The sequence below is a fragment of the Balaenoptera acutorostrata genome, chromosome 5 (assembly GCF_949987535.1).
Source record: "Balaenoptera acutorostrata chromosome 5, mBalAcu1.1, whole genome shotgun sequence".
In the NCBI taxonomy this organism is placed as follows: Eukaryota; Metazoa; Chordata; class Mammalia; order Artiodactyla; family Balaenopteridae; genus Balaenoptera; species Balaenoptera acutorostrata.
In genome coordinates this window covers 38,569,562-38,595,044 of record NC_080068.1, presented here as the reverse complement: position 1 = coordinate 38,595,044, position 25,483 = coordinate 38,569,562, and the positions used below count along the sequence as shown (strand labels likewise).

At 33.7% G+C, this 25,483-nt stretch overlaps 1 protein-coding gene across 3 annotated transcripts in view; it reads left to right on the top strand.

Annotated features, from left to right (window-relative positions):
- TLL1 (tolloid like 1) overlaps nucleotides 1–25,483 on the top strand; it is a 236,128-nt gene that overhangs the window by 92,264 nt on the left and 118,381 nt on the right. For all 3 annotated transcript variants that reach the window (XM_007176711.2, XM_057546214.1, XM_057546215.1), the window contains exons 2-5: nucleotides 14,471–14,581; nucleotides 18,227–18,307; nucleotides 19,810–19,962; nucleotides 20,453–20,570. In XM_007176711.2, the coding sequence (XP_007176773.1) occupies nucleotides 14,471–14,581; nucleotides 18,227–18,307; nucleotides 19,810–19,962; nucleotides 20,453–20,570 (463 nt within the window). The remainder of the gene's footprint in view (nucleotides 1–14,470; nucleotides 14,582–18,226; nucleotides 18,308–19,809; nucleotides 19,963–20,452; nucleotides 20,571–25,483) is intronic.

Here is a 25,483-nt window from a genome sequence, read left to right as displayed (position 1 = left end):
AATTTCTGGGGCTTGGAGGAGAGCCCAGCAACGATCTGTGACAGGCGGCACAGAGTGAGACCTACACAGATGGTCCATGCCACAGCCCTGTGTTCCCCAGCCTGAGATAGGTGTCCACCAGTGTGCAAGGGGGCTGGGTGCTGGAATGTGGGGTTTGGAGAGCAGACCCAGGGAGGGGACTGCTGTTGGCTGTGAGGAGACAGCCTGAGAGGATAAGAGTGAGGAGCTTCACTATCAGGAATGCTCATGGAGGAAGCTCGGACCACCATGAGGACACGCAAAATGTGGAGCCACCATTGCAGCATCTCTTCTCACCCTCTGGTTCCTGCCTCCATGGGCACTAAGGAGGGCTCCCACTGGAGCAGGCTCACGCGCCCCCGTCATCACCTCCTCCACTATCTCCCTCCTGCCTGGGCGACATGCTCTCCTCTATCACCACCTCAGATCCCCCCTCCCTGAGGGGCTCACGCATTCCAATCACTACATAGTAGTGTGTATATGTCAATCCCAATCTCCCAATTTATCCCTCCCTCACTTTACCCCTGGTAACCATAAGTTTGTTTTCTACATCTGTGACTCCATTTCTGTTTTTTAGATAAGTTCATTTGTACCCTTTTTTAAGATTCCACATATAAGCAATATCGTATGATATTTGTCTTTCTCTGTCTGACTTACTTCACTCAATATGATAATCTCTAGGTCCATCCTTGTTGCTGCAAATGGCATTATTTTGTTCTTTTTAGTAGTTGAGTAATATTCCATTATATATATGTACCAGTTCTTCTTTATCCATTCCTCTGTTGATGGACATTTAGGTTGCTTCCATGTCCTGGCTATTGTAAATACTGCTGCAATGAACATTGGGGTGCATGTATCTTTTTGAATTATAGTTTTCTCTGGATATATGCCCAGGAGTGAGATTGTTGGATCATATTGTAGCTCTATTTTTAGTTTTTAAGTAAGCTCTGTACTGTTTTCCATAGTAGCTGTACCAATTTATATTCCCACCAACGATGTAGAAGGGTTCGCTTTTCTCCATACCCTCTCCAGCATTTATTGTGTGTAGATTTTTGATGATGGCCATTCTGAGTGTTGTGAGGTGATACTTCATTGTAGCTTTGATTTGCATTTCTCTAATAATTTGTGATGTTGAGGATCTTTTCATGTGCTTTTTGGCCATCTGTATGTCATTTTGGAGAAATATCTATTTAGACCTTACTCACATTTTTTGATTGTTTTTTTTTTTTTTTTTTTTGATATTGAGCTGCATGAGCTATTTGTATATTTTGGAGATTACTCCCTTGTTTGTTGCTTCATTTTCAAATATTTTCTTCCATTCTAAGAGTTGTCCTTCCATTTTGTTTATGGTTTCCTTAAAAGCAAAAGCCTTTAAGTTGAATTTCATCCTATTTGTCTATTTTTGTTTTTATTTTCTTTACTCTAGGAGGTGGGTCAAAAAAGATCTTGCTGTGATTTATGTCAGAGTGTTCTGCCTATGTTTTCCTCTAAGAGTTTCATAGTATCCAGTCTTACATTTAGGTCTTTATTCCATTTTGAGTTTATTTTTGTGTATGGTGTTAGGGAGTGTTCTAATTTCATTCTTTTACTTGTCCACTTTTCCCAGCACCACTTGTTGAAGAGACTGTCTTTTCTCCATTGTATATTCTTGCCTCCTTTGTCATAGATTAGGTGACCATAGGTACATAGGTTTATCTCTGGGCTTTCTATCCTGTTCCATTGATCTATATTTCTGTTTTTGTGCCAGTACCATACTGTTTTCATGACTGTAGCTTGGTAGTATAGTCTGAAGTCAGGGAGCCTGATTCCCCCAGCTCCATTTTTCTTTCTCAAGATTGCTTTGGGTATTCAGGGTCTTTTGTGTTTCCATACAAATTGTGCAATTTTTTGTTCTAATTCTGTGAAAAATGCCATTGGTAATTTGATAGGGATTGCATTGGATCTGTAGATTGCTTTGGGTAGTATAGTCATTTTCACAATATTGATTCTTCCAATTCAAGAACATGGTATATCTTGCCATCTGTTTGTGTCATCTTTGATTTCTTTCATCAGTATCTTGTAGTTTTCTGAGTACAGGTATTTTGTCTCCTTAGGTAGGTTTATTCCTAGGTATTTCATTATTTTTGATGTGATGTTAAATGGAATTGTTTCCCTAATTTCTCTTTATGATCTTTTGTTGTTAGTGTATAGGAATGCGAGAGATTTCTGTGTGTTAATTTTGTATCTTGCAACTTTACTAAATTCATTTATGAGCTCTAGTAGATTTTTGGTAGCATCTTTACAATTTTCTCTGTATAGTATCATGTCATCTGCAAACAGTAACAGTTTTACTTCTTCTTTTCCAATTTGGATTCCTTTTGTTTCTTTTTCTTCTCTGATTGCCATGGCAAGGGCTTCCAAAACTATGTTGAATTATAGTGGTGAGAGTGGACATCCTTGTCTTGTTCCTGATCTCTGAGGAAATGCTTTCAGTTTTTCACCATTGAGAATGAGGTTTGCTGTGGGTTTGTCATATATGTCGTTTATTATGTTGAGGTAGGTTCCCTCTATGCCCACTTTCTGGAGAGTTTTTATCATAAATGGGTGCTGAATTTTGTCAAAAGCTTTTTCTGCATCTATTGAGATGATCATATGGTTTTTATTCTTCAGTTTTTCATGTGGTGTATCACATTGATTGATTTGCATATATTTAGGAATCCTTGCATCCCTGCGATAAATCCCACTTGATCACACTATATGATCCTTTTAATGTGTTGTTGGATTTGGTTTGCTAGTTTTTTGTTGGTGGTATTTGCATCTATGTTCATCAGTGATATTGGCCTATAGTTTACTTTTTTGTGATATCTTTCTCTAATTTTGGTATCAAGGTGATGGTGTCTTCGTAGAATGAGCTTGTAATTGTTCCTTCCTCTGCAATTTTTGGAAGAGTTTCAGAAGTATACATTATATCTCTTCTCTAAATATTTGATAGAATTCACCTGTTACACCATCTGGTCCTGGACTTTTGTTTGTTGGAAGATTTTTAATCACAGTTTAAATTTCAGTACTTGTGATTAGTCTGCTCATATTTTTTATTTCTTCTTGGTTCAGTCTAAGAAGGTTGTACCTTTCTAAGAATTTGTTCATTTCTTCTAGGTTGTCCATTTTTGGACATAAAGTTGCTTGTAGTAGTCTCTTATGATGCTTTGTATTTCTTTGGGGTCCACTGTAACTTCTCCTTTTTCATTTTTTAATTTTATTGATTTGAGTCCTCCCCTTTTTTTCTTGATGAGTCTGGCTAAACGTTTATCAATTTTCTTTATCTTCTCAGAGAAAAAGCTTTTAGTTTCATTGATATTTGCTGCTGTTTTCTTCATCTCTATTTCATTTATTTCTGGTCTGATCCTCATGATTTCTTTCCTTCTACCTACTTTAGGTTTTGTTTGTTCTTCTTACTTTAGTTGCTTTAGGTATAAGCTAAGGTTGTTTATTTGAGATTTGTCTTGTTTCCTGAGGTAAGATTGTATTGCTATAAACTTCCCTCTTAGAACTGCTTTTGCTGCATTCCATAGTTTTGGATCATCATGTTTTAATGTAATTTGTCTCTAGGTATTTTTTGATTTCCCATTTATTTCAGTAATCCATTGATTATTTAGTAACATATTGTTTAGCCTCCATGTGTTTGGGGTTTTTAGTTATTTCCTGTGTTTGATTTCTAATCTCATACTGTTGTGGTCAGAAAAGATGCTTGATAAGATTTCAATTTTCTTACATTTACCAAGGCTTGGTTTGTGGCCCAAGATGTGATCTACCCTGGAGAATGTTCCATGTGCCCTTGAGAAGAAAGTGTATTCTGCTGTTTTCAGATGGAATGTCCTATAAATATCAATTATGTCTATCTGGTCTAATGTGTCATTTAAGGCTTGTGTTTCCTTACTAATTTTCTGTCTGGATGATGTGTCCATTGGTGTAAGTGGGGTGTTAAAATCCCCCAATATTATTGTGGTACTGTTGATTTCCCCTTTTATGCCTATTAGCAGTTGCCTTATGTATTGAGGTGCTCCTATGTTAGGTGCATAAATATTTATAATTTTTATCTCTTCTTCTTGGATTGATCTCTTGATCATTATGTAGTGTCTTTCCTTGTCTCTTTTAACAGCCTTTATTTTAAAGTCTATTTTGTCTGATATGAGTATTGCTACTCCAGCTTTCTTTTGATTTCCATTTGCATGGAATATCTTTTTCCATCCCCTCACTTTCAGTCTGTATGTGTCCCTAGGTCTGAAGTGGGTCTCTTGTAGGCAGCACATATATGGGTCTTGTTTTTGTATCTTTTCAGCCAGTCTATGTCTTTTGGTTGGAGCATTTAATCCATTTACGTGCCCACAAAGCCCACAGCTGCTAAAGCCTGACCCATCGCATCTGCAGGAGTACTTGTTCCCTTTCAGATGTTTCACAGGCAAGGAAGCCGTCAGTGGAGGTGTAACTCTGTGATTCACACAGCTGCGAGGAGAGATTTCTGCTCTTCTTCCCTAGTCACATGGCCCCTGGGGCTCAGCTGTGGTTTTAGCCTCACCTCTGTGTGTGTCCTGCCCAATGGAGTCTGCTTTAGAGGTTGCTAGACCACATGGGAGCCCATCAGGCAAGAAGGAGCCGAGGCAGTGATCACGGAGAGCCGGCCACCCAGGTGGGAGGGGGTGGAGGAGGCAATGGCAGGGGCACACAAACCAGCTCCTGTGGGGGCCCTCCATAGTGCTCCTGTCCCCTCAGGCTTTCTTTTCACAGCCAACAGCAGTCCCCTCCGTGGGTCTGCTCTTCAAACTGCACATCCCAGCACCCAGCCCCCGTGCACAACAGCAGACACCCATCTCAGGCTGGGGCACACAGGGCTGTGGCATGAACCATCTGTGTAGGTCCCACTCTATCCTGCCTGCCACAGACGAGTTGCTGGGTTCTCCTCCAAGCCCCCAAAACTCCCCTTCTGTGCCAGCTGATCTCCCACTGGTGAGGGGGTTTCCCCAGATGAGGGAACCTCCTTACCTTCAGCTCCCCACCAGGAGTGTAGGTCCCATCCTGCTTCCTCTCCTCTTCCTTTTCCCTTCTTCTTTCTTTCCTCCTACCTGGTTACATGGGGATCTTTCTTGTTCTTTTAGGTGTTCAAAATTGTCTGCTAGTATTTAGCAGGTACTCTGTGAGAATTGTTCCATTTGTAGATGTATTCTTTTTTTTTTTAATAAATTTTATTTATTTATTTTTGGCTGCGTTGTTTCTCCATTGCTGCAGGTGGGCTTTCCCTAGTTGCAGTGAGCGGGGACTACTCTTCATCACGGTGCACGGGGTTTTCATTGTGGTGGCTTCTCTTGTTGCAGAGCACGGGCTCTAGGTGCATGGGCTTCAGTAGTTGCAGCATGTGGCTCAGTAGTTGTGGCTCGTGGGCTCTAGAGCACAGGCTCTGTAGTTGTGGCACACAGGCTTAGTTGCTCCACGGCATGTGGGATCTTCCCGGACCAGGGCTCGAACTCGTGTCCCCTGCATTGACAGGTGGATTCTTAACCACTGCAGGGAAGTCCTGTAGATGTATTCTTGATCTATTTGTGGGGAGAGATGTACTCCATATCCTCTTATTCCTCCGCCATCCTGGAAAGTCTCTATCAATTTTTTCTATTTTTTTAAATCTCTATTTTATTTATATCCTCTGTGATCTTTTATTTCCTTCCTTCTGCTCACTTTAGGGTTTGTTTGTTCTTCTTTTTCTAACTCTTTTAAGTTAGATTGTTTATTTGAGATTTTTCTTGTTTTTTGAAAAAGGCCTGTATCACTATGAACTTCCCTGTACTAACTGCTTTTGCTGCATCCCATAGATTTTGTATGGTGTGTGTGTTCTTTGTCATTTGTCGCAAGGTATTTTTTAATTTCCTCTTTGATTTCATCTTTGATCCATTAGTTTTTTAGTAGCATGTTGTTTAATCTCCATGAAATCATATACATGCTTATTTTATGTTGTTGAAATAAAGTGTGAACATTACAAAAAGGAAAAATCTCACTGGTTAAAACAAATATATGGCAAATGTAGTATATCAACCCCTTATAAAGCTAAAAGGAAGGTTAAAAGACAAAAGTAGTAAAATCACCTATATCCACAATAAGTAGTTAAGGGATACACTTAAACAAAATGATTTAAAACATGATGTCAAAGAAATTAAATATGTGGGGATATTAAAAATACAGGTTTATTTATGACCTTTCTTTACATTTTTCAGACATTGGTTTGTTTTATAAGACTACAGTGACTTTATTCAAGTAATAGATAGATTTTTTCCAACTGTATTATTTTGCTCAATATTAAATATATAATTTTTGCTCATGATACACATTTGGTAGTTTATTTAGCTTCTAAGTTATTCTCTTTTTAAAAATAACTCATCACGATTGCTACAGAGAAACTGGAGGATTTTATGGCCAGTTTTCCAATTTATATCTATTAGCTAAGACTTATGCCAGTTCTAAATATTTAAATTGAAATAATGGCATAATTATTTAATATTGAAATTTAAATAATGATTTTTCTGGTATTTATAAAGATTTTATTTATCTAATATGCATGCATTTCATTTTACATTTCAGCATCTATTTCCTTCTAATTTATTATCTATAACCAGACTTGAAACATTACTGGCAGATTATTTAGTAATATTAATATTGCAACTAGATAATAAGCAGTCTTTGGTGTTTTCTTTCCTTCCAGCATGCCAGCTATGATGAACTCCTTTTTTTTTCAGTAGTACTACTAAAATACTATTTTTTTGGTAGATCATTTCCAATTGTCAGTGAAGTACATCATCTCCATATGCCAATGCAGTCCATCCTTGTTCCTCCCCATCCAAAAAGAAAAGCACTTCTTCTCTTCATTTGCCATATGAGACCATCAAGTGGTTCATATGGGGCACCAGCATTACCTCAAATTGAAATTTTTAGACAGACAGTGCTTCTGACTCAGAATCTTTTTTCTCTAAAAAATTACCTGAAGTTAGTGCCAATAAACTCCCAAATCAAATAAAGGGAGATAGTATAATATAATGGGCAATAAGAGATGGTAAGTTTTTTTAAAAGTAAATTCTATCGACAGGTTAGTAATATGAATCTATATCCTAGAATTTTCTAAGGCTCAATTGGAATAATATTGATGAGGGTGCTTTATTAACATTAAGCACCATACATTTAATATCAATATAAGTTACTGACACTTTATGGAACTTTTACAAAGTTCAAAATAATATTGACCAAGGATATTTCACAGATATTTCTATTTTTTGCTTGTTTTGGTGTGAATAAAGTTCCATTTAATTATCCGTTCAATTGTTGAAGGTCTCTGAGACTATGAAGAGAAGGAATAGAAAACAGTATGTGGAGTCAAGTTTTTAGGATGTTAATGAGCTTTTAAATTTTGTAAAGGCTATTTCACTGAGCACATGTTGACTTGAGGGCTGTGCAATGGCATAAATTAAGCAAAGAAAAAAGACTCCAACCTTTGACTTGTGCCCTAGAGGAAATCTTTTACAAAGATGAATAATGGTCAGAAAGGTTGGAATATAACATTTTCTCTCTTAACCTATTATAACAATAGACTAGTAAAAATGGAAAAAGTGAGAAAAAAGGTTCTTCTGTTTTTGTGAAGAGTTGACCAGCCAATGGGTAAAACATAGCTAGAATATAGAAAATAGCATTTTCATGAATGACCTTACTTCCAGGAAGGCATCAAGATTTACTCCAAGAGCTAAGGTCAATATTTAGAAAATAAACCAATTTAATTTAAAAATGTAAATTAATTTAAAAAGAAGTATCAGGGTAACTCCTACACTGGCCACAGTTTGTAGACAAACTTCCTAAGGGAAGAAAAAACTCAAGCCTAAGGGAAGAAAAAACAGCTCAATTGTTATAAGACGGAAGAGACATGGGAAATATAAATAAACCAAATCTTGGTAGTGGTTGATGATATATTCATTATTTGAGCAGTATAAGAATGGCAATTTTTAAAAACTTATGAGCTACAATAAACCATTTTTTTTAAAGCTTGTGACAGAAAATATTAGGCCATACACAAAATAAGTTTCAATATTTATTTTTACATTTCTTGATCAAAGTACTTTTCTGTCAGTGTTTTTTCTTTTGAGTCAAAGAGTTCAAAATGAGTATTTGTGATGTGGTTGACATTTTTAAAATGTCCTGAGGAACCCTATCCATGGGCATTGTGGGTTATAAATGCAGATTGACACGGTATTTTGATGGATCATTTTTTGTGGGAAAAATTTGGTTTTCTTACTTTAAAAGAAAGATACAATTATTTGAAAATTTAGTATTTAATCACATCCATATTGTTAAAGTGCATTAAAACAGGAAAAAAAAGATTTAAAAAAGATAAATTGCTGCTTCTGTTCTGTGTTCAGAATCTATTGATCAATCTAGATTTATCTTGAAACTCATTAATATCCTGAAAAATTATTATCAAATGTCTCCATATTCTGGAGGAATATTCCTTGCATGGTGTATATGTACAGGTATATGCATATGTTTATTTGTTTTGCATTTCAGATTGAACATATGATTTTGTGCTGAGATTGTATTTTGTTTCCTGATTCAAGAAATAATCAAAACTGTGTTTAACTCGAGCAGCAGTTTTGTGTTCTTTGAAGCAACCTCTAAATTTGGAGTATGTTTGGACAGCTTTTTTTAAAAATAATGGCCCAAACAGTTAGCTTTTTATACTGTACCACACCCCCTTCCTCCAGAAAACCTGCCCTTGGTACATAGAGGCATCTTGTTTTAAGGCGGCAGATGAGAGTCATATTATCCAGAAGCACCTTTCAATCCAGTTTATCGGAGAAAGATGAGTAAACCATTTTATTTAACTCATCATTTATACTTCACCACATCACACTTTTTGTAGATTGGATGATTTTGTTCAGTTTATGTGATAGTTTATGGTAGAAGTTATAATGCAGATCTTGAAAAAACCCTATGAAATATTTTAAATAAAGCATTGCATATGATTTTTTTATGAACAACCACTAAAATAACTGGACTACAAATCCTTTCTTATTATTAGAAATTTAAGAAAGAAATGTACTACATGAAAAATTTCTTACCCTTTTAGTTTTGAAGATCATTTCTGAGAATCTATATAAAAATATATCTTCATTTATTTTAGTATTGTATCAAGAACTTTTAAAATGTTAGATAATTGTTTCCCAAACTTGGAACTTAAGGTAACTTTCATGTTTGTCATTTTGGGGAAAAAATTTATTCTGTGCATATGAAATGCCACCAGAAAACTATTTCCTCTTTTAAATAAGGTAACGTTGTCTCCACAATATATATATTGGAACTTTTGCTAAATCTTACTTTTCCTTGGGAATTTGCTTAGTGGTTGTCAATCAATCATGTAAAAATAGTTGACTTTTAAGCCTTCGCTGTTGCCCTTGTCTGAGGAGATTTTCCCTAGGCCTTTATTTTAGCCTACAGTAGCCAAAGTAGCTTTGTCAGGCCTTCACATGACATCATCTTCCTCCCTAAATCCAACATCAATAACAGCATAAAGTTTAAACTGAAAAAGTGTGATAAGCAAATCCTCTTGGCTATTGTTGAATCTTTAAGTTATCTCTCAAATCCTATATGTCTCAATATAACTGATCTGTTAGTTCAGTCATGTATTTCCTGAGCACATCATTGTGATGTTTAGGAAAAAAATGATACACTTCCCATAACTACACTTAATAATATATGCTATTGGAATAAAAAGAAAGACAGCTACCTTTTAATTGTTTTTTATTTTAAAGTATACAAGAATAATTCCCTCTAGCTTGAAAGGATTTGAAATATTCTTTGGAATGGTTGCACACCTAGTATTTGGGGTCATAAGGCAAATTTGTGAATTATGTCGCATGCCTAGCCTCATTTTTCTTATATACAACTATACCCCAATTCATTTACTCATTCACATTTTTTGTGCCTCATAACATATACTGAGGACTACTTTATGTCAGGCACTCTGGCAGTGAGTGTTTAAAGATGAGCAACACATCCTTCCTGTGGTCAGTATTTTTAAACTTAGGTTGAGGAATCAGACAATCGAAAGCATGTTATGAAATCTTGTGTGTTGGAAAGACAGGCAGGACATGGAGGCGGGTGAGACCCCTAAGGGTTAGTTGGGGAGAGGAGCTTCCTGGGGGGGCTTTCTGTAAGAAATGCCTGAGGAGCTCTGTCATCTTGTCTACTACAGTGTACTCCCAAGTAGTCATCAACTATCAAGAAAATATATTCGTTTTCTTGAGAATATTTAGTTTGTAAGTATTTTCTCCTGAGTGCATTGAAAGGCTCTGCTTTTTGCAAAAGTAGAGGTTCTTTACTTTGTGTGACCCCTTTTGGTAATCTACTATGGACCTCTTCTCTGGAAAACATGTGGTGACTGTGTTTACAAACTCATACATATTTTTTGCATACAGCTTTTAGGAAATTACAGGCTTGAAGTGCCCTTAAAGCTGGTCCCTGGACCCCAGCTTCAAAATTGCAGGACTATAGATCACTGGGGAATCGGGATGTGGGTGGAAGAGACATCATTTAAAGTTAGAGTATAGGGAATCACAACCTTGGATGGCTTATTTTCACCATATGTTCTTTTATAAAATGTGCAGTAAAAGCACCCTGTCTTTTTTTTTTGTTTTTTGGTCTCTGATTAAAAAAATTTTTTGTAGTACAATGAATGCAAATAGCCTTTGGGGAAAAACAAAATCTGTGGTTTTCCATGTAGTTTCAAAATTGTTATTTTTGATATTTTATTTTGGCCTATTGGTTAGCTACATCCCCATTTTTTGACTGGAATCTGAGCAGAATTCCAAACAGATAGTAAATATTCTAATTGCACTGAACATTTCCCTAGTATCGTAATTTATAACCAGTTTCCTATATTGCTTCTGTATCTGATATCAGTAAACTCAAATCACTGTATTAAATGGGGCTAATGACTGATAATTTATAGTTTTTTAAATTAATTAATTAATTTGTTTATTTTTGGCTGTGTTGGGTCTTCGTTGCTGCGCTCGGGCTTTCTCTAGTTGCGGCAGGTTGGTGGTGCGCAGGCTTCTCACTGTCGTGGCTTCTCTTGTTGTGGAGCACGGGCTCTAGGCACGTGGGCTTCAGTAGTTGTGGCATGTGGGCTCAGTAGTTGTAGCTCACGGGCTCTAGAGCTCAGACTTAGTAGCTGTGGCGCATGGGCTTAGTTGCTCCACAGCATGTGGGATCTTCCTGGGCCAGGGCTTGAACCCGTGCCCGCTGCATTGGCAGGTGGATTTTTAACACTGTACCACCAGGGAAGCCTGATAATTTATAGTTTTAAAAGTATTTCTCTTTAATTTTTGTTTTTTGATGTAAAATAAATAGAAAATACCATATAGAAAGAAAAACAAAAAGCTCCAATGTGGACTTGAGAATTACAAATATCTTGGAACCTATATAAAAAATATATGTTGGATTACAATGCAAATTCTAAATACATATTAATATAAATTGTCATCTTCCAGCTGCTATGCCAATGCATAAGTAAATATTTAACATGTAGAAATAAGTCACTTAGACTAAAGTAGAAGGTGAGTTAAGGAAACCTTCAAATGTGTGCCAAAAAAAAAAAAATGTGCATTTTAAACTATGTGATAGGTTGAAAATTCTAAGATGTCTATTTTTTGTTGCTGTAGACAATATCAAGATTTAAAGGTATATATGGCCTACAGTACATCAAGTCTACACATATACAAATTGGCTTAGTCACTCACTATTGCTCCTGAAGCAATTCATGGCGGATTCAGAACTGCAAAACTACTGAGGCTATTAGTTAGAAAAAAAATAACAATAAATAAAAAATAGGCTATGTACTCCAGAGCAGTTTTGTCTCCTTCGAGAATTATCTGGTCTTATGCCATTCTTATTCCAGAAATATTTTTTTTTTCTTCTGTGAAGTGTTATATTAACCTGGACTGCTGATCTTAGTTTGATATAATCCATCAAGACATGAATCCTATTGCATGTGAAAAGTCACTACAAGAAAATAAAAATCTAAAACACATTTGAGTTTTATTTTACTACTACCTTTATTGTATAAATGTAGTACAGATGAAATACACTTTATTTGGTTGAATGCTTAAGCTTTCAAGTCAACCAGCTGATTCAGAGAGAAGTAAAATTTATTGTTGGAGAAAAAAATGATTCTAATAAAGATAATGACAATGATAATTATTTGTAGTAATGGGAGCTTGTTAAAAATGTAGATCTGAGACCTCTCCCCAGACCTACTAAATCAGAGCCTGCATTTTTACCAGATTTGCTGTGATTCCTGGAAAAATAAAAGAGAAGCACTTTTTTTAGTGTCCCTAACTGTCCCCCAGCACTAGGGAAGGAAGAGGCAGACTGAGAGAGTCACTGCCAGTCAGTGCTCACAACTATGTGCATAGTAAATACACATGATAGAAGATTTAAATAACTAGCAAACTTGTATTTACCTTAGAATAGTGAAAAATCTTGAAAAAAAAAGAGTGCAAAATTTATTTATGAAAACGAACAAGCCTTTATATAATTGGAAGATCTTTTATTTAGGTAGGCCATCTATTTGTTAGGATGTCTGGCTTTAGGGATGGTGGAGACTTAACAGTTTCTGCTGCATGTGTATGAAACTGATTAGAATCTGGATTCAATTTCAGTCATCAAGACCAACTTCTTAGTCAGCACTATTAACTCTTCTACAGACTTCTTCATCCCTGATATCAAAAGACTGTAAGCATAACTTCTACAGACTGCCATTCCATTGACAGTAGGGCAGAAGAGAGGGGTTGATGAGCGAATTCTAATTCTAATGAAGATTTTTTCATATGTTGAACTGATAACGCATCTTGAACTAATTTCTGTTTTCTTCCTTTCTAGATTTACACATAAATAAACCTCTTCTTATCTCATGTCAGTTTTGTATAAGCGAACTAAACTAAGTATATAATTTTATATGATAAACCTTTGATCAAAGCCTAAAGCATTGTATAGCTTTCAGGATTGAAGTTTATGACTTAAAACTAATTTTATTAATTAGTTTTTATAGCTAAAATTCATACATATTAAGGTTTGAATTTAGTAAAAGTGATTTGAAAAGGATGGATTTTGTCATTTTCTAAATTTTTTTCACTTTTTTAAATTGAAATATAGTTGATTTACAATGTTGTGTTAGTTTCAGGTGTACAGCATGGTGATACAGTTATATATATATATATATATATATATATATATATATATATATATATATACACACTTTTTCAGATTCTTTTACCTTATAGGTGATTACAATATATTGAGTACGATTCTCTCTAAATTTTTAAATGTAAATTCCTCCCCTCCTTTTTGGTTTTGCAGAAGAAAAATCTGAAGAAAAAATTTAAAAAGCAAATTTGTAAACCTGTATCAAGAAACAAATATCCCAGAATTTCCAAGGCATTTGTCAATGTTTTACTATTTCATGTTTAATTTATTCTCTCTCTTAAATTTGCTACATTTCCTAAAGTTATTATATTTTGACATCTGATAGTACAAAGGGATACTTTTGGGCTCAAATAAACAAGGAGGCCATTTTTGTTATGCAAATGTATATTTCTGACCTTAAAAGAGAATTCACTTACTGGTTTAAATACATTCACAATGGTTTATAGAGCTTTGCTTTATTAAGTAGCATAAACTGCTGGGTATAAAAGATAGAGTGTTTCCAGGATCAGGGTAATGATTTTGACGCTCCTAAAAATATGGGCAGTGTCTTATTTGTCATTAATGATGAAAGGTCAGCACCTGGTCATTGCCTAAATAAAAGTTGACTTTATTTATACATTTTATAGAGACTCAGAGGCAATGTCATCTTTAGAGAAAGTGCATTATAACTGTATAAAAATGTGATGAATGAGTTGTTATAACAGCACAATATTCTTTTGTCTCAATTGAACCTCACTTTATGAAGCTATCATAGCACACAGTTTAGTTGCTACTACCTCTTCTTCTACCTGTCAGTGAAGACCTGCTGATCTCAGACATCCACTGTAAATATAGACATTCTTATCAGATTTTCATTTATTTGCAAATTAGCCATGATTGCTGAATTTTCTTCCCTTAGAACCCCACCCCCACCCCATAAATCTGAGGCCATTTCATTCAAAGAAATAACTTTCTCCCTCTCCCCTCAAACATCAAAGTAAAAAAAGTGGGTCACGTCCTTTCACAGGTGGCTTATATTACACTGTAACAGGTCCAGTAGGTTCAGTTACACTTACTTTCTGAAATATCTCTACATCTTTAGGGACCACATTTCCACATTTTTTAGCAATATTTTTCTAATTAGCTTTGTTTGCATCGATTTTTGCTCTTAAATAATTTATATTTTAATTGAAATTTTCTTTTTTAGCTGTGTTTTGGGGTGACATTGCCTTAGATGATGAAGACTTAAATATCTTTCAAATTGATAGGACAATTGACCTTACACAGAACCCCTTTGGAAAATTTGGACATACCACAGGTACAGTTGATTATTTGATTCAGTTTGCATTCATTTAGAAGAAAATATACTCTTGAAATGCTAAAATACTCTTTGGATCATTTTTGATGTTCCAGTGATCACTTTGATTTTCTTGATATGAATGAGCCTATTTAGAAATTTAAGTTTTATTCATAGTTTTAATTTTATTAATTAATGTATTTAACAAAGATGTTGTAGTGTTTACCATGTACCATGTACCGGGCCTGGTTTAAGTACTTTGCAGGTGTTAACTCTTTGAATCCTCATAATGACCCCATGAAGGTAGCTGCTTATTGTGATTTACAAGTGAGGAGATGGAGATTTACAAGGTTATGTAGTTTTCTTATTGTCACATAGCCAGGAAATGACTGAGTCAGGACCAAAATTCAATTCTGAGGAAGGTTAAATTTCATAGTCTTGAACATTATATTCAGTTGCCTCCTATTTGGATATTGAGATGCAAAAAGTAAATTATTCTTAGAGTAATTATATACAAACTTATTTAGAAAAATTATCTATCTATTTTTATAATTTTTGTGAAAACCTGGAAGAAAATTTCAATTTCAACTGTTTGAACATATTTGAATTATGCCTATATGAGACTTGTAATATTTTAAAAGACATTTGGGTCCTCATTTTAAAATATCTGTACTAAAATTTAAAAATTATTTTATATTATCTTGATACAATTTTTATTCTGTATTTTATTTTGGAGAAAAATTGCAAGGTTAAAAATGTAAAATTTCTTTTTGTAGTTATAGCTAAAACATTTATTCAGTGTCATGCTTTTTGATTTCATTGAATCTCTCCTTCTGTCCAATGCTATTTTTACTTTCTTCTTGTATTCTATGGAAAATAAAACATATAGTTCCTTTGTGGTATCTAGCAGACAAATATATTTTAGTCTTAAGACTTTTTACTGTGAATTAACATCTCTCTTTGCCCAATTTACTTTTTCGCAGCTTTTTATTATGACATGTTTCAAAGATATCTAAAAGTTGATAGGATAATGCAAGCAACACCCATACACCTTGAAGATTCAGCAGTTGTTCAGTTTACCATATTTGCTCTCTGTATGTGTGTGTGCATGCATACATGTATAAGTATGTATAAAATATTTTGAAGTTAATTACCAACAACATAGCTTTTCAATATTAAATAGGTTAACATGCCCTTTTAAGAATAAAGACATTATTGTACATAATCAAAATATTATTACATATAAGAAATTTATGTAAGGTAATAAAACTTAAATAATACAGTACTTAAAAATAATATGCTTTAGCCTTTTTATTTATAGTGAGTCTTCTCTGAAACATACATCAAATATATGAGGGAAACTGCTTTGCAGTGTAATCACAGATAGTATATTCCTATAGGTATGTTTATTGACAGACTCCAACCATTATCTCACACTTAACACTGTCACAGAGATAATGGATTTGGAACAAGAGAGCAATGGTATAACTCAGCAAAATCTTAAATTTATCACATTACATTCTCAATTTTTATTAAGATTTTCATTAGATTCAAGCTTTATTCAGGTCATTTATTTAACCCATTGTCCTCTCTTTGTACTGGAGACATTCATTTTCTGTGATTCAGAACATTTTAATACTATGTAATTTTGTCATTTCATTTATAGTTAAGCTCTGAAATAGTAACATTTGGAAATAAAATATCATTATTTAGATAAATAGCATAAAACAATTATACTATCAATTATAAAAATCATATTGTAAATATATATGTGAAAGGTACATGTTTCAAAGTAATTTATACTATTCAGTTGAATTTCAAGCATCATAAAGAATTCTATATTTTAGTTTTTTCTTACTCTAACTTTTCCCTTTCTTGTTAGTTTGTGCTGAATTGACTATATTTATTTTCTTATTTCAAAATGTATTGTCTTTCTCATAAATATTTATTAGGTTTGTATATTTTTATTTTAAAAATTTTAGAATATATGAGAAATAAACACATACTATGAATTTTCCTTTTTTCTATTTTAATGAACTATCTACACAGAATTTTATTTATATTGCTATAAAAATTATTCAAAATTATTAAAACATTATTGATTTTGAGAGTCTTGAAATGTTTTTCCTAGCCTATAATTATTCTTATGCTTATAATTACCTTAATATTAACTAAGATATTTCTTTTTTCCTCATAATTAGCCTCCTTCTATACATATTTTATATGTGTTTCAGACCTACCTAATATGCAATATAATTGTTAGGTAATGGTCATTTCAAATACATTTTTACTATCATTTAAAAATGTTTGTTGTAACTGCTTAGGAATGAATGCATTTAAGTATTACCTCATCTTTCTAAAATATTCAATGAAAAAATTTCAAAAATTTTTCTCAAGGGGCACAGCAAAAATGTGACCATGTAATTCACATAATTAAGCAGATTATTAGTGAACAAGCACTCTAACTTATTTGCCTTATAAGGACTTAATAGATATTTCCTATAAGAGGCTTATATATTAATAATTTTTATTATTGTTTTTGTTTGTTATTAGCTTCAATCTAGGTAATTAAGTTTCAGTATTAATTTCAAAGGGGAAAAAATATTGGAAGGAAATAGTTCAAACTATTTCCATGCAAGAACAGTTTGTGGTTTGCATGAATTTCTGGTCCTCTTTCATTGTCTTAGCCCACAGGTTCATGAACCACTTGTTCTGATATCATTAGTGATCAAATTAATTGTTTGCTCAGTGATACCTCTTTGTATTTTTCTATCAAAGATTCAAGGAGAAGGCAAAATAGGAGATAAAACTGGGAGAGCATTTTGTTAAAGCCCTGGAATGAGAATCAGAAGATTTGGATTTTCGTCAAATGATCTGTTTTCTGATATGACTTTGTTCTTAAAATTGCAAGAAGACATATTTCCTTACGTCACCCTCTCCTCTACATTTTGAGCTATAAAATTCTTTATATCCCCTTTATAAATTTTGCAAATTGCATAACATAACAATGTATTTTGCAGCTGGACATCCTTTTGGATTCTCACCTTGTGAATTTTTTTTAATTTTTGTTATTGGTTTTTATAAATTATAGAAACTAATTTTCAAAATTTATTTGAATACATTATAAAATGTCATATGCTATTAGAAATATCTCAAAATTTATCCAAGCTTTGGGGCAAAAGTTGCACTATACACTTGCTTTTTTTCCCTGTTGCATTGAGAATTTACATACCTATGCTCTTCTAACGTTTTTATTTCCATTTGCTGGTTTGCCATCTGAAAATATTTAGTTTGTATTGGGAAAATAGCTGGAATGCACTCAACAGGGCAGAACAACTTGCTGTCATCCTATATAATACTATGTGATGTCAAGGTCACAGTGAAGAAAAATGTTTCAGATTATCAATAGATGACTCAATTGCCATGATGTCCAAATAAAGTCATTTAGATTGCTCTCTTAATTTCTCTTACCCCCTTAGTTTTAGTTACTAAAATTTGTTATTGTAGAATTTTTACCCTCTTCCAAGATTTATGGGTATTCATTACTTTAAGACCACATAAAAAGAGATGTCCAAAGAGAAATCAATGTAGCCTATTATTATTGCTTATTTACAAGAACTTTAATTTACAGTGAAGTTAACTTACTATTTTCTTTTACTCTTTAAGGTGGATTTGGAGACCATGGTATGTCAAAGAAACGAGGGGCCCTCTACCAACTTATAGACAGGATAAGAAGAATTGGCTCTGGTATATCAATGTTTAAAGTTTCAGACACTTGATGTACAGTGAATATTATACTCATAGCAGTTCTGTTTGCCATTAAGCTGCAAATTATGGAAAGGATATATGCTGAGAAAGAGTCCTTTATTCATTGTTATTTTGTTAGTTGATATCCAACGTAAGTTTTTTAGAATTTAATTGGGGACATTTGAAATATTTTAGCTTATTTTCAGCTTCTCTTTAATAAAAAAATGTATTAGGTGTTTATTTTATTGTTGGTATTTATTTCCAGTAGATTGGTATTTTTATCAAGCATGGAGCTACATCAGTTTTAGTCAAATGGAAGAATATCATGGCTGTTTCTTTTGAAATAAAATCCACTTAAAGTAAATTGTCAAACTGATTAATTAGATTAAAAAATAATTGAAAATATTTTTTACCCTTCCAAAAATATATATAGGAAAACATTCAGAGAAACTGCCTTCTGGCTTAATGATTAGTTAATATTTAAAGTATTGAATTTATTAATCACTATTTGTAGATTTTAGAGTTTCTTTTTCAAGTCTTCTGTTCAAAGTTCATATCCTAACATCTCTTCAATTGATTAATACTAATTAAATATTTTAAAGTGCCTACTTTTAAGGATTAATTTTCCAAAGTGAAGATACTTTGCTCCAGGATATTAAAAAATTAGACATGTTAGGAACACAGGCATAGGGCGCATACATTCAGTGTTCGTTGTGTCTGAAGTGTATGTAAGTGGTAAACTATTTGTATCAACAATGATATGTAAATAAGAAAAAATAATCATGAGAATGTAGGAAAAATAAAACAGTAACAAAAAAATTATGAAGGGTCACCAAGAAAAGTCAGTGACTGCAGACTTGAAAGCTCTTCCACAATAGACTGCATTTTATGTTGGCCTGTTCACCTTGTGTACTGCTCTCTAAATCTTTTCTGTTGTGTGGATATGAATCCTGAGGAAATTGAAATAGAGATAGCCCATTGTCCCAGAATCTGAGACCATATCTGTCTTATTCTATTTCATTTACTATCTCTACAGTGTAATATTCACAATTTTAAGCTGTACTACAGAATATCAATTCTGATTTAAAGGACTAGGGATTTAGCAGGAGTAAGAAAGGTTTTGAACATCATAGGGCTTTTTAAACAATGTCTTTTTAATTCTAGTGGTGAATTTCTTAGTGTTCTAGTAAAGTAGAAAAGAAAAGAATTTTTCTGTGGCTTACAAAGTCTACCTGACTTCTGTCCACTGTGGGCTGTTGTATGCAAATTCATCAAAATTTGTTCATAGAGCATTAGGAAATAGTATTTTGACAGGAACTACTTAAATATTTTAACACTTTTTTCAAGTATGTAATATAAATGAAGTTTTTCTTTAATGCATTTTGACTTCAGGCATATTTATATAAATGTGTAAATAAGACATTTCACCTTGTCCTTTAAGAGGTAAATGATTCTCTGACCAAGGACTTCTGTTTCACAGAATGTTTTAAATGTCACTGCAGGCTTGGAGCAAAACAACACAGTTAAGGGAAAAGTACCTCTAAAATTCTCAGGGCAAAATGAGAAAAATCGAGTTCCCAGAGCTGCTACATCAAGAACTGAAAGAGTATGGCCTGGAGGTGTTATTCCTTACATTATAGGAGGCAACTTCACTGGTAAGATATTCCCAGAGGGTCTATTTTGATAAAGAATTAATAATTATCATATAGATTAAGTGTATATTTTTAAAGAATACTAACATATAAAACATAGTATTAAATGAAACACGAGAAATATTCCATTCACCTGAGTTGTCAGTTAGGGTGTCTTGAAATTTAAAAATACATTTAGTCTTGAGTTCTAAGAATCTAAAGAACTATTCTGGTTTTTAAATTGAATTTCAAATGTACCTATTAAATCTGGAAGCTGATTTCAGCTGACAGGAATAATGTATGTCTTGTTCACGGAGCCTTGTACACACATACTTGTAGAGACAGTAAGCTCAAGCCTACTGATTATGAAGGCAGTGCCCACTCTCAAGAGTGGCTCACTGCAGTGCTTGGAGCTAGTATTCTTTGGTTGATGATAGAGGTGGTGTCTGACCTGTGCAGCCAGACCTGGGATGGAAGAGCCCATTGTTTTATTAATGTCATGCCATTTTTCCAGGCAGCCAGCGAGCCATGTTCAAGCAGGCCATGAGGCACTGGGAAAAGCACACATGCGTGACTTTCATTGAAAGAGGGGATGAAGAGAGTTACATTGTATTCACATATAGGCCTTGTGGGTAAGTAGAACCAGGGAATGACTTAAGTAAATTTAGAAGGGAAAAAAAAATCCATAGGTAAGAATCACTTTTTAATATTTGCTGAGTATTTTGCCCATGAGAAAGTATGAATTTTACATAAGAGAATATTATATATTAAATAAATATATTCTTTGATCACAGACCTCTGTGCATCCTCCACCACCACAGCTGCCTTCCCTTCTGTTCTAACTATATGGTGGCATTGCCAACATCCCACTAACCTGAGTTAGAAACCTCAGTATTGTTTTTAGTGATGGATTTTTTAGTGATTTCAACAGAAACAATGCATTTCTGTTGATATCCACTATGTCTTATGGTTTCCACTTTTATCCCATGTCAGTCCCTTGGTCCGTTCATGTCTTTGTCCTCTCACACCAGCTGTATTCCAGCTGCTTTCCAGTCTTGCCTCACCAATTCACTGCCACTAGAATTATCTTCAAAAAATACTCTTCAGAGCAAAACACTACACTTATTGAGATTCCTCAGTGTTTCCTCCTACAGTGATATTTTCTAGATTTGCTTCTTACAGGATAACAATACTCTCTTCAAAATAAACTATTCCATAAGTTGTGAAAATGCTGTGTTAAATTTCAATAGGTATTTCTACAAGCAGTGTGCTACACCTTACTAATATTCAACCAATTGAAAGAAATATAGAATACAGTGTTCCCTAAACTTTCTTTAAAAAGGGAACACCCATCTCACCCTGTTAACAGTGAAGAATGTATATCAGTATTCCAGAACACATTCTGGGAAATGCTAGCTTGAGAATAAAACCTAGATGCTTGGATGTAACATTTAAGGAATGCCATGAACTTACCACAGCTTCCATCTGCTGCTTCTGCTGCCACCACTTCTCTCCACAAATCCCATAATCTAGCCAAGTTACAGTAACAGCAGTTCTCCAAGCAATGCTGTGTACTTTAAAAGACTTTTCATTGTGAAAACTTTCAAATTTTTTCTCCCTATATTTCCAGTTAATTGGAACTTATATTTAAGTATTTGAGTATTTAAATTGTTTCCATTTTTGTTTGTTTGTTTGCTAAGAATACTTGATAGGGTGTGCTGTCTACTTTACACTGCATCACATCAAGAGGCACATATGCCTGGACCTACCACTTTAGTGATACTGTGATTGATCAGTGGATTCAAATGGTGACAGCCAGGTCCCTCAATTGTAAGTTCCCGTCATTGCAGAATAGTCATTTTCTCATGTTGTTCTTTTCTTTTATTCCTTCTACATTTATTAGCTGAAATTCTTCTATAAAGAGGAATTATCTCTAATCAACTGTAAGTATTTGAATACCCTCTATTATAGTTCACATAGAGAAGTAAAAATAAATGCATAATTCCTTTGGAGGAAATAGTTCATGCCCTAATGACACATATTTTCAGGGTGGAGGAAGTATATATTTCACTAGGTATTGGGGGCATTACATCATCTGGCTTTGTTCTACCATATTTTCCTAGAACATTTAACTTAACTTACAAAGTAATGAGTTTTAATTTTGGCCCTACTTAAGTGACATTAGGAAAAATTATACATTATTATTTTTCTATATATTTTGATAGTACCATGATTTTTTTAGCTATGACTTATTTAAGCAATGTTTTCTTCTAAATTACTCTAATTACTTACTCTTGCTAAGTTTTGGTTACATTTGAAGTCCCTCCTAATTCTTTATATGTATTTAATATTTTTAAATATTAAGGACCTTTTATGGTCCAAATCTAGAGTGTCCTTCCTTCCTTCTGATTATCTAATAGGAGTGGATATAGCTCAGATTACATATTTCTAAATATATAATGTATTCAAATCAATACATCTTTTCTTTACCCACCCTTCAATTCTGTAAATACATCCAAAGCACCAATCACTTATTATTTTATTGCTCAAATTCTGTTTGTAACAAATTCATATTTATACTCATTTTCTTTTATTAATTTGGTTCTTTTCAAAGTTTTCCATTTCACTTGTTTTATACTGCTAAACTATTTTTCCCCATTCACTATCATTCTTTCATGTTTGTTTTTGTGATGTTTTAGTTGCTTGAATGCCTTTACTTTCCATTTTCATCAGTGGAAATCTTTCACATATTTCATGCTCAACCATTTTTGAGCTGCCTGCAGTGGGACTTTGCTCTACAACAGCTATAATAGCTCCATTTCCACTGTTGGTTCAAATGTCTACCTTCATCAACGATGAGGGCAGGGAACTTACCTCTGTGTCCCTCATGACACACAGCACATGGCTTTATAGGTAGGTGATTAGGAAAGTACCAACAATTTACATGTCAGCTAAAGTACATTGTGTGTAATCCTGAGATTAAAAAATGTAAGAATTCAAAGGGGGTTTGAAGAACATGTACTTCATCAATTTAGAGATGTGAAAACTGAAGTTATGACTTTCACCAAGATACTTAAATCTGTAGTTACATTCCTGAAATTAGACTCTTGAGTTTATTTGTGACTGTTATAGTAGTAATGTTGCATTTTGGTGATTTGTTTTGGTGCTCATTTTCCAGTTCAAAGTTTGCCCTGTATTATTTTTTCAGTGATAGGAAGGATGATACTTTTTATAAAATTTGATCATTGGCCTGCTAATCATTCTAATCATTTTGTGACTTCTAAATTTCATTTTAAATTACCGTTATTGGCCACAATTTCATGAAATTGTGGTTATTTCATCATTCTTGCTATGATAATGCTGCATTTATAGCTCATAAAAGTCAATTTAAATTATTAAAGAGTTTGACAGTTGGTATTACACAAAATAATGAAGGCCATCTGCAATAAGATATATTTTGAGTCAAACATTTAACACTCTATTGGATTTAGCATTGGGTCTTTTTTCCTATAAGAGCTGCGGCATATAATGCATCACATTTAGCAATACCTAGTGTAAATATCCATAGAATATGGAGAACCTGTAAGGTGGTGCCATTGATATGGATGGCAACATTTATTAGTTCTGTTTCTAGCTTTAATCTAGAAGGCAAATGTGTCTTACTTCTTATCACTGTCATCACTTTCATTGAGTTTACCCACTAAGTCAGACAACTTGTAGCTCTTGCAATTTTTAAAAATAAAAGCTAAAATAATCTCCATACTTATGGGAGGAATTATTAAATATGGAATCACCTATATCATTTAGAGCATTATATTTCCCATCTTATTCTGCTACAGTCAATTTTTATTCAATAAATATTTAGTGGGTGTCTAATTCCATATCAGGCCTTTGATAGGTGGGAAAATAATAAAATTTTAAAAAGCAAAAAGTAGAAATCAGACCTTTTTGCCATTTAGCTCTAGTGTATTTCCTATTTTTAAGTTGCATTATAATCGTACATTATGTTTATATATATCTGTATGCATGTTTTTAGGTATATGATATCTTTGCTTCATCTGCAGTGGACATAGGCTTTAACCCTCTATATTGACAAAAGGTTTGAACTGAGCTATACATATTTTTCAATGAATGTCTATTAGCTTCAGTGGCATTTATTTATTTTACAAGATTATTAATTATAAACAGCAAAATGTGAGACCATTTTATAATAGAAGTTGTTTGATTTTATTCTTTGTAAGTCAGAGATTTATGTAACTGAATTTATTACCTTCATCTATTATATGCTGATTTTTAATGATTGCCAAAAAACAATCAAACAAACAAACGTAGAGTTAACTTATTTTCTTATTTTCTAGATTTCATATGCTGTAATTGTATTTAACTTTGGTCAGTTTGATTATTCAGACTGTAACAGTAGTCACTTATTCATCCTTTCCTGTTGAATTCCCATTTTGTACCACTTACTGTACTAACTTTGGGGACTATAAAATTGAATGTAAGTTGTTTTCTCTCTGCAAGGATGTTATAGTTAGGCAGAGGAAGTGTGCTAGCCAGGATTCTTGTTCTCAAGCAACAGAGACTGGCTAACTTAAGCAGAAAAAATAGTTTTTTAAAGGAATCTATAGAATTATAATAATAGAAAAAGTGGAGAGCCAGGCTGAAGGAGGAGTCTCAGAAAGAGCATGTTGAACCCCTCACCTTGAGCATTTCCACCACTTCTTTGGATGCTTTCTGCTAATTACTAGAGTCTTAGCTCTGTCCTGCACTTAGGAGATCTGTTCTTTCAATAAGTGCTTATTTATTAAAATTTTTAACTTTTTATTTTTCAAAATATTTCCAGTTTTATTGAGATATAATTGACATATAACATACTGTTTTAGGTGTATAACATGATGATTTTAGACTTGTATATATTGTGAAGTGATCACCATAATAAGTTTAGTTAACATCCATCATCATACTTAGTTACATGTTTTTCTTTTTTCTTGTGATGAGAACTTTTGAGATCTACTCTCTTAGCAACTTTCAAATATATGATATGGTATTGTTAACTTTAGTCACCATGCTTCACATTACAGTCTCAGAAATTACTTATTGTGTTACTGGAAGTCTGTACATTTTGACCCCCTTTCATCCATTTCACCCACCCTTAGCCCCCACCTCTGGCAACCACCAATATGTTCTCTGTATCTATTGAGTTCTATTGTGTACCAGGCTGTATTCTAGGAGCTAGCATTATAGCATGAGCAAAACAGGTACACTTTCTGCCCACCAAAAGCTTACATTCTAGGTGGGGAGGCAAAAACCCTGCAAAGATAAATGAAATATAAAATGTATTAATAGACAATAAATTCTAGGACAAAAAGGAAAGTAGTGTAAGTGGGATGGAAGGACATTTGCACAGAACTTGAAAGAGAGGAGGAAACAAGCCATATGTATATCTGGGAAACAGAGTTCTTGACAGAGAAAATAGACAGTAAAAAGGCTCTGAGGCAAGGGTATGTCTGCATGCTCAGGGCACAACAAGGAAACTTCATGGCTC